General features: G+C 46.6%; 2 protein-coding genes across 4 annotated transcripts in view; one reads left to right on the forward strand and one right to left on the reverse strand.

Annotated features, from left to right (window-relative positions):
* Positions 1 to 305: 305 nt before the first annotated feature.
* On the forward strand, positions 306 to 3793 carry LOC309595700 (growth hormone secretagogue receptor type 1-like; the record flags this gene model as incomplete). The annotated part of the gene is made up of 4 exons (XM_082322959.1): positions 306 to 440; positions 1025 to 1823; positions 2975 to 3241; positions 3617 to 3793. The coding sequence occupies 4 exons, from the start codon at positions 306 to 308 to the stop codon at positions 3766 to 3768; spliced, it is 1353 nt and encodes a 450-aa protein (XP_082179085.1). The 3' UTR covers positions 3769 to 3793.
* Positions 3794 to 4086: 293 nt separating this feature from the next.
* Positions 4087 to 13740, reverse strand: part of LOC309595824 (fibronectin type-III domain-containing protein 3a-like) — a 49039-nt gene continuing 39385 nt past the window's right edge. For all 3 annotated transcript variants that reach the window (XM_082323198.1, XM_082323197.1, XM_082323199.1), the window contains 10 exons: positions 13539 to 13654; positions 13328 to 13433; positions 12548 to 12723; positions 11617 to 11730; positions 11018 to 11167; positions 10380 to 10660; positions 9470 to 9682; positions 8603 to 8769; positions 7444 to 7565; positions 4087 to 6636 (listed from right to left, as the gene is read on the reverse strand). In XM_082323198.1, the coding sequence (XP_082179324.1) occupies positions 6319 to 6636; positions 7444 to 7565; positions 8603 to 8769; positions 9470 to 9682; positions 10380 to 10660; positions 11018 to 11167; positions 11617 to 11730; positions 12548 to 12723; positions 13328 to 13433; positions 13539 to 13654 (1763 nt within the window). In that variant the 3' untranslated portion in view covers positions 4087 to 6318. The remainder of the gene's footprint in view (positions 6637 to 7443; positions 7566 to 8602; positions 8770 to 9469; positions 9683 to 10379; positions 10661 to 11017; positions 11168 to 11616; positions 11731 to 12547; positions 12724 to 13327; positions 13434 to 13538; positions 13655 to 13740) is intronic.

Here is a 13740-nt window from a genome sequence, read left to right on the forward strand (position 1 = left end):
AAAGGCTTTCCCATCCTATCTTAATACCGTCATTAAACCGCTGTCAGTAGAAATTTCTCACTCGGCGACATATGCGGGGGAGGAGCTCAAGTGGGAAAGGCCCTGAGTAAACACAGAATGATGGAAAATTATGTAACTGGCCCAAATGGGCTAATTAAATTTCCAGTATCAAAGAACTGTTCTACCCTACCTGGTAACCGCAGGCATTTTTTGCAGGCTAAGGAGAAAAGCGGCGTGGGGGTGCGTATTTAGCGCAGCGTCATTAGCGGTGTGTAGGTGGCGGGAGGAAGATGGATGACCGCAGAATGGGCAGCACGGGAAACGGCTGCAAAAAAGTCAAGCGACCCCAGGCGATTTCCTCAGAAGTTGTGCCGCGTGCCGGGGACGCCGGCGCCCCGGGGACCTCCCGGCACAACGGCGGCAGGAAAGCCGTCCTGCAGGTGAAGCATCCCGTGTCTGCCGGCCGCGGTGACCGCCCGCGAGCCTCCCTGCTCCTCGGCGGAGCCTCAAGGAAACTTCTCAGCCTGAAGATTTCCACTCGTGGCGCTCACAAGTGCGGGAAGGAGCTGGCAAACCGCTGAGCACCTCCGAGAGGCTGTTCCCGTCCGGCTCTCGTTGGGGGACTGCCTCCCGTGCAGCTCCTCCGCCATCGATCCGGAGCCCTGCTGCCAGACCCGGCTCTACGCGCTTAGTGGGATTCACAGAATTTGAAAGAAAATGTAAAAAAAAATGCCCCTTTTCCAAACGCTGCGAAGCTAAGGGTAAATATCGTTTTATAATGGTCAGTGTTCTTTTTAAATGGTTGTGTCTGGCGAGTGCTGGATGTGTGAATCTAATATTCCTTCGCGTCTCCTAAAAGGGACTACTTGGCGCTTGGGTATTCAGCTTCGTCGGCTAAATGTTTATGAACATAATTTGATTTTTTTTAACTGGTCACGTAAGAATCGTTGCGTAGATGATTGGTGCTTGGACACTCGCTTCGCAACGTGCCTCTCTCTTACCGTGACTCCGGTTTCCGTCGAAGGGGAAGATGAAGCCAGCCCTGCCCTGGGCTTTGAAACCAGACATGGGCTCCACCTCGAATCGCAGCTCTCTCGGAAACGACACGGACTCCTCCGAAGATCAGTCTTTTTCTTTGTTTGATGCCCACGTTTTGGTGCCCGTGACAGTCATTTCCATCATCCTGTTTTTCTTGGGAGTCTCTGGGAATTTGATAACGATAGTCATTTTCAGACGCTCGCAGGAGATGAGGACGACAGTGAACATGTACCTGTCCAGCATGGCGCTGTCGGACACGCTGATTTTCCTTGGCCTGCCTGCCGACCTCTACCGCCTTTGGAAGTACAAGCCCTACATATTTGGGGATTTTCTCTGCAAGTTCTTCATCTACCTGAGCGAAACGTGCACGCACTGCACCATCCTGCACATCACCGTGCTGAGCGTCGAGAGGTATTTTGCCATCTGCTTTCCCCTGAAAGCCAAAGCGACCATCACCAAGTGCCGGGTGAAACGGGTCATCCTGGCGCTGTGGGGCTGCTCCCTCCTGACCGCCGGCCCCATCCTCTTCCTCTTCGGGGTGGAACACCCCAACGGCAGCCTGCCCCAGGAGAGCCGGGAGTGCAGGTCCATCGAGCGCGTGGCGCGCACGGGGCTGCTCGAGACGATGACCTGGGTCTCCACCATTTATTTCTTCCTGCCGATGCTCTGCCTGACCCTGCTGTACGGACTCATCTGGAGAAAGCTCTGGCGGAGCGGGCAGCGGCCGCCGGGCCGCCGGGCCGCGGGCAGGAAAAGGTCCCACGCGCAGACTGTCAAAATGCTGGGTAAGAGCGGGTTAGAAACCCAATCCGAAGAGCTGCCTTCTTTAATCGCTCCCACGGGGCGTACAGCGATGCGGGGGATGACGGAGAGGAGGGACAAAACACACAGGTTCAAAATCAATGGATTTACACTCGGTTTGTGTTCCTGGCTCTGTCTGGGAAGAAGGGGAGTCCCTGGCTGCACGGTATTCCGGCTCGCGATCCTGCTGCATGGCGGGGAAGCAGATCAGCGTGGCTTTTCGTTGTTTTGAGATCACGTTCCTCATGTCCCTCCCCATCTCTGACCTTGTGGGGTTAAATTAAAGAAATTGGAAAATTCTGTGACCTAAAGCCAGACCGGGTACTTTCCCTGCCGTGGCAAGGAAAGATTTTAAAGCCATTTCCCCTGCAAAATTTCTCAAGCTTAGTGACTATGGCTTTGTCCAGGATGGCAACAACCCACCCGCCTGGGCTTACCTGAGCGTCATCTTTATCCCGTGCCATCGGTCCCTGTGCCTTGGAGCCAACACGGCAGCCGGGGGGCTGGGGTCCCCTCCCCGTCCCTCCGACCGCTCCCTCCCACGCCCCCCCGAAATCCTTCCCAGCAGGGAAGCAGCAGCACCCACGACTGGAGATCCCTTCAGTAAAACGCACCACAGCCGTCCCCCGGCTGTTTCCCGCCAGGTTTTACTTGCTTATCGCGCGCTCTGCTTGCCCGTCCTCTTCTTCAGGGCCTCCTGGTCCAGTTTGCTCCCCTTTCCCGCCCCTCCGCTGCCCAGAGGGGCTCCCAGCGCCCCTCTCCCTGCTCCTCCCCCTCCGACAGCCATCGCAGGATGCCAACGGCAACTCAAATTTTCCGGCCGAGAGCGGGCAGTAGCCCTTAATTTAAGCACAGGCTGCTTGGCCCCAGCCCGATTTGATGCCTTTATCTCCACTGGACAACACGGGTGTAGAGAGCCCTATTTTAATTGCAAACAATTTAATTTTGTGTGCAACCTTAAGTCCTTATTGCTTGAGATGACCAGTAACCATCGCACAAAAGCAGCTGGGGAGGGCAGGAGGTCTTGTCTTCGCCAGGTTAAACTTAGCAAGCTCACGTCTCGGTCCTTAAATAGTTGAAAGAGGCAGAACAAACTCTGCTCAAGATGACTGACGCGTGCTTTCTTCCTCTTCAGCCGTCGTAGTCTTGGCCTTTGTGCTGTGCTGGCTCCCATTCCACGTCGGCCGAATCCTCTTCGCCCAGAGCGAAGTCATCCTGTATGACCTCACGCAGTACTTCAACCTCATCGCCATGCTCCTCTTCTACCTCGGGGCTTCTATCAACCCCATACTTTACAACGTGATGTCGCACAAATACAGGGAAGCGATGAGCAGAATCCTGCACCGCAAGGGAACGGGGCGCTGCAGGAGCCGGGCCAGGAGCGAGAATGTTTCCTCTGAAGGTACGGGACTCGGGTCTTTCGCGTCAGCTGTTCAGCACTGACTTCATTCTCGCACCCCAAGCGTTTTGCCAGCAGCGTTGCGGGTTAAAACCCGGGTAAGATGGGGCACGTGGAGAGCGGAACAAGGATTAAGGCTGTCTTTTTGCCAGCGTGGGTTTCCTGAGACAGGTTTGGGATGCTTTAGGAAGGCTGGAGTCGCTTCAGGAGGGGCAGGCACGGGGGAGGCTGGGCTCTTTCTCTTCAGTGCCTTCCCAGCCAGTGTCAGGCTTAACCGTCCACAAAGCCCCTGTGAAGGCATTTGTCTGTTTTTGAGGACCAGACATTTTGTTAATCACAGCCCTGTGAAACATCATTCAAGTTACTTTCCTCCCACAGAGGCCAAGAGAGAGAAAGCGGAGGCTAGAGCCAGGCCAGCTGCTTGCTCTCAGCAAGTAAGCGCAAGAAACGCCATCTGTAAGGTACCTGGAAGGAAAGCGGTAAGAAACGACTCATTGAGCGGGACCGTGAACGCGTTGCCGCCTTCCTAGCGACCGCGCGGGCTGTCCAGCGCCCTCCCGGCCTCGCGCGACGGGGCTCCATTCAGTCCCCAGGCTGAGGCAGCTCCTGGGAGAGGACAGCGCTGCGCTAAGGCTCCCACAAAGAACTGCTCTTCCAGAAAGGATTTTTAAGACAGCTCTCAATGACGCTCAGTAACACGTTCCTTCCCCTTCAACTGCATGCCACACAAATGACGGCTCCTGCGGAAGGTTAAAATCCAGGGAAAAAAACCACACAACCACCCTGTAGTCAAATTTGAATACATTTGTATTATTTATTGGCTGTATTAAATATATTATCTATTTGATAGTTACAATTTAGTAATACAATGCATGGCAGCTTTAACATAAGTTTGAGATACCTCAAAACGACAATACAAGGAAACCGAAGATACGTAATACATTAATGCCATGAGGGTCTATCGCTCTGGAATGGATAACGGCTGCTGTAAAATCGGTACTGCGGTAGGCTTTCGCGGGTGTTTTCTGGAAATGCGACTATTTTGTGGCAATCACAAAAGAACTTTCGCTTTTTAGGAGTCATGACTTGTTAGTATTTACTCTGCAATCCTAATTTATCTTTAAAAATTATCAGAAATATTATTGCCAAATAAACCTCTAGAAACTTCGTTCTAAGAGTTAAAGAAATAACCCTTTGGCAACAGAGATTTGCGGAAGGCAGTCTTATTTGCTAAAAGTAGACTATGAAGAGAAATAAAGACAGATTGTAAACTCTTCTGCAAACTAAAGACTAATATCTGTATAAAACTCTTTCCAACGCTGGAGGGAGAGATTTCTATGATATAATAAATGATTAACTTAAAGTTCTGCTACAAGTAGAACAATACATTCAAACATACATTTTCCAGGACTTTTAATCAAAATAAATAGAGTACAAAATGAAGAGTACATTTTGAAAAGATTAATTTCAGATTGCACCATAAATCTACTTTTAAGAGTATTAAGCGATACTATGTCATAATTTAGGTTTTCCATATCTGAAATACAACACAATGCCTCAAACTAACGCAACATTATTCATCAACTGCCATAGGAGAAAGACCCTTAAAGTGATTAATTACTGGAAATACTTCGCCTGTAGCACTATCACACCCAACATTCCACGTCCAAGTGCATTGCTCTGATGTATATAAAGTGTAGCCGTAGTCTTTGCAAAATACGCTAAATCTACCTTTCCATGGCATATTCCAAATGCTGTCGGGAAGACCCGTTCTGAAACACGGTCGCCATTTGTGAGCTGCAGCTTTCAAAGCGGGTGCTATAAAGAAGAGAGCTGTCAGACTCATCTTTCGGTAGGCGCAAGCAGATTTAAACAAGAACAGTCGTATGTAGTGCACAGTGCCCACAAAAATCCCCCCCCCCCCGGCCAAACAGGACGAGTTTCAGAACAGTTCATCGCAGGCTGAACATTCCCAGCTAGGAAACAATGGAATGTGAAGCTGCTACCCCTGGGATAGCGAGTCATGTAAAACATTGTACAAATGTTAGCTAAAAAGAGTTCTTCCACGTACAATTTGATAACTCGGATGAAGTTAGAAGGGCATCCAAAAGCAGTTCCAACTTTTTATTTTTAGGTTAATAATAGTACAAAAACATTTGCTCAGTTTGAGCCAAATAGTGTAACATTTATCATAAATGCACTCTTTCTCCTTAAAGACAATACCTGTGCTTTTCTGAAAACACGGCAAAGATTTCATCGGCAGCACAGGAAATTACTTTTCTCTCAGGCACTGAGAGTGAAATGTGGATTGGGCCAAGAGCTGCTCACCAACAGCAGAGAGCATTTCATCCCGAAATGCGCAGTACGAAGGGGCCTCTTCTGCAGCGTTACATACGAACGCCTTCGCTGTATGTACGTTACCTCCTGCCACCGGTTTTGTCTAGCATTTTGATTAAAACTCTAAAAATGCCGGCACCCTCTACTTTTAACACTTGCAATGATTATTACTGAATCCGAACTATTAAAATAACTGTAAAGTAGTAATATCGCTAAGTCAAAGTCAATATTCTGCTTTCCTTCTACAGTATATTAAATGTGGTATGCTCTAGTAATGTTCTGCAATACAGTACTGCTCTAAGCTTAAGCGTTTGTGCTGCTGTATTTCATGTATACCAAACTACGATACCTGATTAAAGACTGCGGTCGCCTACCACTGCTCTAGTTGTACTTGAAAAGGACTTGTTCTAGCAACGCCTGCTCTCTCCAGCTGGCCAAGGGGCCCCGCTTCGAATTCCGAGAGAGGAAGAGCGTGCGCACACCCCAGCGTGCACGGTAAGGCAGTTTTTTTGCTGTTTCATTAACAGCTAACCCTGATTACAGAGGACCCAGGATTACCCTTTCTACAAGAAATCTGCGTTCAGTATTTGGAAAGGATCTGCCAACCCAGCCTCACTGTTAGCCAGCAGCAAAAGTGGAAACGCACGTAACTATACATTTCCAGCTAGGATTTTCATTAGAACTAACCATAAATACCCGAAATAGCTCCTGTACAAAAAGCTGAGTACTGAATAGGCTCTCGTCTACTTGATTACAAAGTACTGAATCACAACGGCAAATAAAATCGCAACCACCGCAAACCCGCAGAGAAGAACGATAGCAATGAAGCGCTCTTCGCGCAGCGTCTTCTTCGTCTCCGCCAACTCCGTCGTCACATCAGCGCAGGGTGGAACCAGCTCTTGTTTCTGAGATGAGAACACTGTACTGGGACTGTAAGGTCCATACAGTTCTTGCGATCCAGTAGAGTCTTGGGACTGACGGCCAGCGCAGACTCTGATCCGATATTCACAGTTTGTCTGCAAGCTTGTGAGACGGAAGGAGGTCTCTGGTCCCTTGTACACCTGGTCGGAAGGAGAGGAGAGAGCGCCGCTTTACACGGGGTTCCTCTTACGAACGGTACGCGATACTTTCCGTTCTGCTTTACGAGCACGTGCAGCGCTGGATGCTGCCTGAAGTCGCTCTCTTCGAGCCGACTTAGTAAAATCTCAGCTTTTATTTCTGAAGAATTTATGATTCATTTTCCTGTGAATAATCTAAGGCTTCCTGTGATGCCCCACACCAACAGACCTGGATTTTGAAGCTCAAAAAAGAGAATCGTTCTGCACAACTACCGTTCTGTCCAGCTCCCCCACCAAAGTGGGGCAAGCGCTGCCTAGGACTAACAAAGGTAGCGATGCCACAGACCGTAAGATTTAAGAATCAGAAGAGCCAAGGGAAATGCTGGGACAACAGGATAACACAGCGTTAACCCACTTCTAGATAAGCAATTCTCCCGACGACTCTCAGGCCCGCCTTCACAGTCGTTTGCTTTTACAGTACAGGCAAAGGGTCAACAGGGGACCGAAACTTTATCATCTTTAATCCGGGGCAGCCTCCGACGCCGGGAGGAGGCGGAACGGCAGGACCCTACGCTGGCAGCTGCCTCGCCCGTCACAAACTCACAGCCTCCCTGGGAGGAGCCGACCCCGACGCCGAATGAAGCGCCCTGGGAGTCAGGGTTGTTAACTGAGCCCCTTGCCGAAATGAAAAGTATCCCCGCCACCAGCATCACCAAACGGAATTTGAACCTTCAAATACAGACAGCTTTTTTTGCAGTAATTTTTCAAAGTAAAACACCCCTCCAGTTCACGAAGTTAAATAAAAGGTACCTGATCAAACTCTCTCCCAGCAGCAAGCTGAAGGATGTAAACAATGGAGTCTCCTTTCATCGGCTGCAAAGGTTCCCAAGTGATTTCGTAAGTGTTTTCTTCCAGCTGATTTGCTTTGGGCGCTAGAAAAAAAGTGATTTGTTGGTGTTTTAGAAAAAAGAGAACAATGGTCTTTACAAATGTTCTTGTTTTTTCCATCAGAAGAAAATGGCCCAAATCACCAGTTATTACAGTGACTCATTTTCGCAGTTAATGCAGCAAACGGGCACTGCTTTCAGTGACAGCAAGGAAGTTTTCTCGCTCTGGCTTAAAGCACGCTTTGCTTTTCTACGTTTCCCATTGCAGATGTTTCCGTTCTAACGCAAGCGACTGGGCAGTGTAAATCTAAAAGCTTAAGGTTTTTCCAATATAGTTGTTAACGCTGTAGAGGTAACCGTCATTCTTAGAGGTAACATAGATATCACAGATATGTCGTATCTTAGAGATAAGGCATTCAAATAATCTTAAGCAATCAAGATTTGTTTCATTCTTTCTTTTTCTTTGCTGTATTTCATGACATGAGCTTAAAAAGCGACCGGTGTAGTATTTGTAGGTTACACTTGTCTGCCTTTTCAAGCTGACAAGATGAGCTGCTGACGCCTAACGCCTGCGCAGATGAGCAAGCGCTTCCACATCACTAGAGAAAACAGCGTTCACGCCCACCTATCTCCAGAGCTGAAATTACGCGTTAGAAGCGGGGTTGAGTCAACTCGTTTTCCTGCAGGTAATTAGCATTCTGATCTTCAGGATGACTTTCTCTAACGGCAATCTTTAATGTTCATATTAGAAAGTGAAGATCAAAGGAATTACTTGTGTTCTCATTTGCCTACATGCTTATAGCAAATGACAGATAACCCTGAAAAATTACTTTCCAGGTGAAAATGGGTAAAGGAAATCCTCACTGTCAGGGGCGGAAGAGCTACGGTGCAGGAGATGGCCACACGCTGGTCCGACACCAGTAGAGCCCTTCTTACACCCAGATAACGCCTGTCGCAGCTACTTGCTGTTCTCTGTCCCACAAAGGCCCTGGGCAGAGGCTAGGCTGGGAAGAAGTCAGGTTTTAGCAGGTAACCTAGCACGTAAACGGCTTGCAGAGATTTCCAGTGCAGCGTAAGCTCACCTTTAAGAGATGCGGGTGGAGACTTAGTTGTAGTGAAAGCGTAAACTTCAGAAAACTCTCCTTCTCCAGCATCATTATATGCCTGGATTTTAAAATAGTATGTAGTGGATTCGCTGAGTCGCTGTACCTTGTATGTATGACAAGGACCGTTATAAACGGTAACAAACCTGGAAGAAATAACAGAAATAACTACAAATTCGTAGTATTCAGCAATCACAGATTTGTCTGTCAGTATCGCCAGTGGAACATTTTCACATCTAACTTAAGTACAAAAAAAGTGACAACACACTGCGGGTGCCCCAGCTTTCTACGTGCAGGCACAACGAACGTCAGGCAGCCGGAGCTCTGCTGTCGTCACCGGCAGCTCGTGACGTGCGTTAACCCCACGACGCGCGCCATTCCTGCTGGTGGAAGTCTTAATTTACATGCAGGAAGCATTTATTCACCCTGTCCGGGCACTAAGCTACAGCCGTACACGGGCTACCACGGAAACTACAGGACCAAACTGGATTTGAATCAGGAGCATAACCCTTGGATATACTAGATACGTCATAATTTCAAGTTAAAGAACAGCTGTCAATCCCACATTTCTTATATGCAAACTGGACTTAATTTTAGAATTTCCAAAAAATAAAAAAGATATTACTATTTAAACAGTAAATAGTATTTAGTGTTTACAAGTAAATACTAGTGCCACAGCTATTAACAGCATTTCTGGTTAAAGGATGGGATGCAAAAATGCAAACTAAGGGGCAAACTCTGGGATGCCCATATGAGTGCAAACAGACGTGAGAACACTTAAAATGTCTTAAAAACTTGCCACGAAGTTGTAAAGCAACAATATCCTTAACGTTCCAATTACCTTACCTGCCAAACCTGTCCTCCATCTGCAAGTTGAATTGTGTAGGGTTGGTAATTAAAGCTCTGCTAGGACCTTCACCCCATTTAAGTTTAAGGCTCTGGTAGCTGAAGACCACACATTCAAGATGAGGAGGGTCAGGAGGTAGTGGTTTCGTTTTGGCTTTAATGGAATGACTGAAAGGACCGACTCCAAAGCTGTTTATGGCCTGTATTCTAATTCTAGAAATGGGAGAGGAGCAGCTACAGGGTTAATTTACTGAGGTCCTGAAAAAATGCTAGGTATGAAAGCAAGAGTTAAAATTTGTAAAGAATATAAGCACAAACAATAAGGCAATTAAAATGCAGTTAGAAATTAACTATAAAATAATCTACTTCAAAACAAGTCAACATAATTACATTGTTTGCAACATAGCGAAGCTTCAGTGTTTCTCAGTATTGTTCAGGTTTATTCTTTTCCGCGAGCAAGCGCCCAGGTCGTCCACGTTAAGCTGAACTGCCTGCCTCCCGCTGACACCAAAGAGCCAGAATCTGAACCGAGCTTTAACCGAGCCTGAGCATGCAAGACAGGAGCAGCTCTCCTGCTCTCACCTGCACGTTCACCCTCTTCTGGCGAGATACTGATCGCCCCACTATACGCATTGCTTCAGAATGAAAACTTCTAAACCCAGAAAAATTAGAATAGAGCTTTGGCTGTGAGACAGAATGTTGGTCTTCATACCGCAATCTTCAGTCTCGCCGCTAAAACATCATGGTCATGACAATTTGATTCTATTGTTTTTGGAGTTGCAGAGTAAATTAGGCAAATAGTCTGTAAGCCGAATGAAAAATTGCTCTAAAAATTTAAATTACTACCCTTAATGCTATTGATAGAAAAGTCCTACAAATGTGGTTTCAGAATAAAAGGATTAATTATTACCTGTACAGAGTGTCAGGCAACAGATTCTCAAGAACGTGGCTTGTATTTCTTCCAACAGTTACAAGCTGCTTCTCCCCATATTCAATATTATATCCAGTGATCTCTGCCCCGTGGCAGCATGGTTCTTCCCACTGAATTGCAAGGCACGTTGATAAAGGAACAGAAATTTCCATTTGATCTTCTTCAAGTAAGTGCAGTACTGACACTGCTGCAGGCACTGAGGCAGGGGTTGTCGCCACGCCGGTCTCGCCGAACAACCCAACTCCCGCGACGTTCACAGCCTGAAGGAGAGACCGCGCGTTGTTTGCTCAGCCTACGTTTTCCTAACCGGACGGTCACACCTATCATGCCTCCTTCTGCACGTTATTAAAAGCGATTTGGAAGAGAATGGAAAACGTCCCAAATAAAATGTAAATATGGCAGAATGTTTAATGCAACGCTAGATCCAAATTTAATTTCTAGAAACTCGTAGTTGGGAGGGACTTGGGGCAGAAGGGAAAGCATTTTTACCAGTTACCTGCTATATTGCATTAGTAGGTAACAGTACGGAATTTTGTTCATCTCTAGCTGAAGTTTTTCTTCAGACTGTACGTACTTGTTCATTTGCTTAGTAACACGTAACAAAAGGCTCTTCATACCTGGACTCTGCAATAATACGTGGTTGCAGGTGTGAGACCTTTTACTTCATAGCTCTGGCAGGGCCCGGTGTAGATGATATGCATCGATCCTTCTGCCTGTCCCCACTCCAGTCTGTACTCACTGACGTCTGCACCATTGCACGCCGGACGCTGGGGGTTTAAGTGATAATTTTTCCTTCAGCTATTGCACACACACACACGTTCACCACGCAAGCGTGATCTCTCGTTACGCTGAACGGAGACGGTGGGACGGAAGCACTGGCATGGAAACCTCAGGTCTTTTCCACCACAGCCAGGGGCATGATTTTAAGTTCAGCTTATTAAAAGGTTTCCATCTAGACGCACGTCTGTAACAGCAGCACTGCTCAGACCAGAATTTTGAATGACTCTCAATCTCTTACCACTTGGACGAATGAAATGTAGTATGTACTAGTTACCATAGCATGAGGAGGATTACGTATCACCCCATTTTTTTCAGTCAAGATGGAAATTCCACCTCAACATTTGTTGTTTTTTCCATTTCTGTGTATCATACACGTCGCTAGAATTCTAAAAGCCAAATATTAATTTGTGCATTACTGAAAATCATTGAAACTTACCTCCCATGAAACTACAACACAGGTTGCACTTTTACAAGTTATCAGGGGTTTGCAACATTGATCGGGGGGGCCCGGAGCAGTGGAGATCTCTGCTTTGTCAGAGTGAGGGCCAAACTGCAAGAAAATACGATTGCATGAATACAGCAACAGCAGCAGAGCAAAAACTGATGTGCAAGCATACGAGCTGAAGAAAACACGTTATTTTTAAGTTGATAGAGGACTGAATAGAAGAGCTCAGTGCTTAGTTTCACAGCACCGCTGACAATTCCTTCCAGGTAGTTCACTCTATGAACTGGCCCCGTGCCTACAGGGCAGCTGTACTCCTCCCACTAACTCCCGTAACGCCTCCTTCCCCTGCAGCCAGGGTCTGGCTTCCCGAAGCGGCTGGGTACTGCTTCAGACAGACTTTTATGCAACCAGCATTTATCCCAGCCTCATTCAAACCTGGCGTTGCTTGAACACACCCCTCTCTACACAATACTATTCCCACACCACCCATCTGCAGAGCCTGGGCTAATTGCAGAACGTAAGGCCATTTCTTAAGGCACAAACATGAAGTGGTTAGTCACAGCCAGAAACGTAGGGTTTACACTGCGGTCAAAGCAATGACTAGAAGTAGTAAGAGAACGTCTGGCACTAACTTTGGACTAGTTACCTTCGGTACTTACAGTAACCCAGTGAACAGCAACAGAAAGGCAACACAGGGTGAACATCCCCTTAGGGACGTTCAGTCCTTCCCTCAGCCCTAATTTACTCAATCTTAACTTTAATCATATTTTTTATGCTGTAAGAAATTTTGCTCCTTCAACAGAACTACGACAGAACACAAAAGCTACAAAATATCATCAGGCTTGTAAGACAATAGTATCATTACCATCTCTTGTGTAAAAAAAAAAAAAAGAAAATTTGATCTCGTTAGCACAGTGGTTACCCCAACTTTATTTGCTGCTCGTATCCAGAAGCAATACGTTCTCCCTGGAAGCAGATTGTTCACTACATATTCAGATGCTGGACCCTGATACACTTGTCTGCGTTCATCTTGTTCAGAGTTTGCCATCTCTAGAATATATTCTGTAATGTCGGAACCTCCATCTACAGGCGGTGGGCCTATGAAATAAAAAGAGAATTTGTTTTTCCTATTCTTTTCACAAAGCACTTCTTCTTTTAAATAGTTTCTAATCAGCCTTCTCAAGCTAAATGTTGAATCAGGTGAATTCTAAAAGTTGAGTGCAGGCTTTTATCATGTATCTGAGCAGAAACACTTTATGAAGCTTGCTTTTTCCCCCGCAGATACTGATTAGTTTAAGATGGCCTTCGTTTTTTTTTTTCAGATATTTTCAATATATTTCCTTCAAAACTCAGTGTATCTTCATTACTTTTTGATTATCTCCTTTACTGAGGTAAAAACGAGAAAAGGAGGGTTGATTTTTAAATTGCCAAACACGTGTCGGTAATGAGGCAGTCAGCAAGCTTTCTCACGGGAAGACGTTTGTGTCTGCTTAAGCCTCACCATATCATTGCACACGCGTGCATCGCCACATCAGAGGCGGTCAGCAAGCTTTGTCGTCTTTAAAAAAACCCCAACCTAAGGACACAGACGACATCTATATATTTTTTATTTTTTTTCCGCTGAAGAGTTCTACAGATTTTTCATTTTTGTTCTGACATTTAAAATCAGAAAAGGATCTTGCTCAGAAACACTGGAGCTTACCCCACTGTAAAGCGATTTCCTTGGGCTTGGCTTTGCCTGCCGGGCACGGAGCACGACACGGTCCAGGAGGAACAGCTGATGTCGTAACAGTCGTAACGTCCGAAGCCTAGCAGCAATACACGTTATTTTAGAGTGGAAACACAAACCAACGTGTCACCGAAACGTAGATAGAAATGGTTTTCGGAAGCAAATTCATTCTCATTTTTCTCACCTGGCTTTCCCCACCTTTACTGACACAGTAAACTCTCATTCTGTACGAAGTGCCAGGCTTGAGATGATCGCATACGTGCTCTCTCTGGGAACCACTGTATACGGTGTCCCATTTACCTCCGGAGGAAAGAAGAAAATACTTTACACTACACAACTTTTGCAGAAATCAGCCTTGAAAATTCTCTCACACAATGACTGATCAA

The sequence above is a fragment of the Platalea leucorodia genome (genome assembly GCF_965183815.1).
Source record: "Platalea leucorodia genome assembly, chromosome: 10".
NCBI lineage: Eukaryota > Metazoa > Chordata > Aves > Pelecaniformes > Threskiornithidae > Platalea > Platalea leucorodia.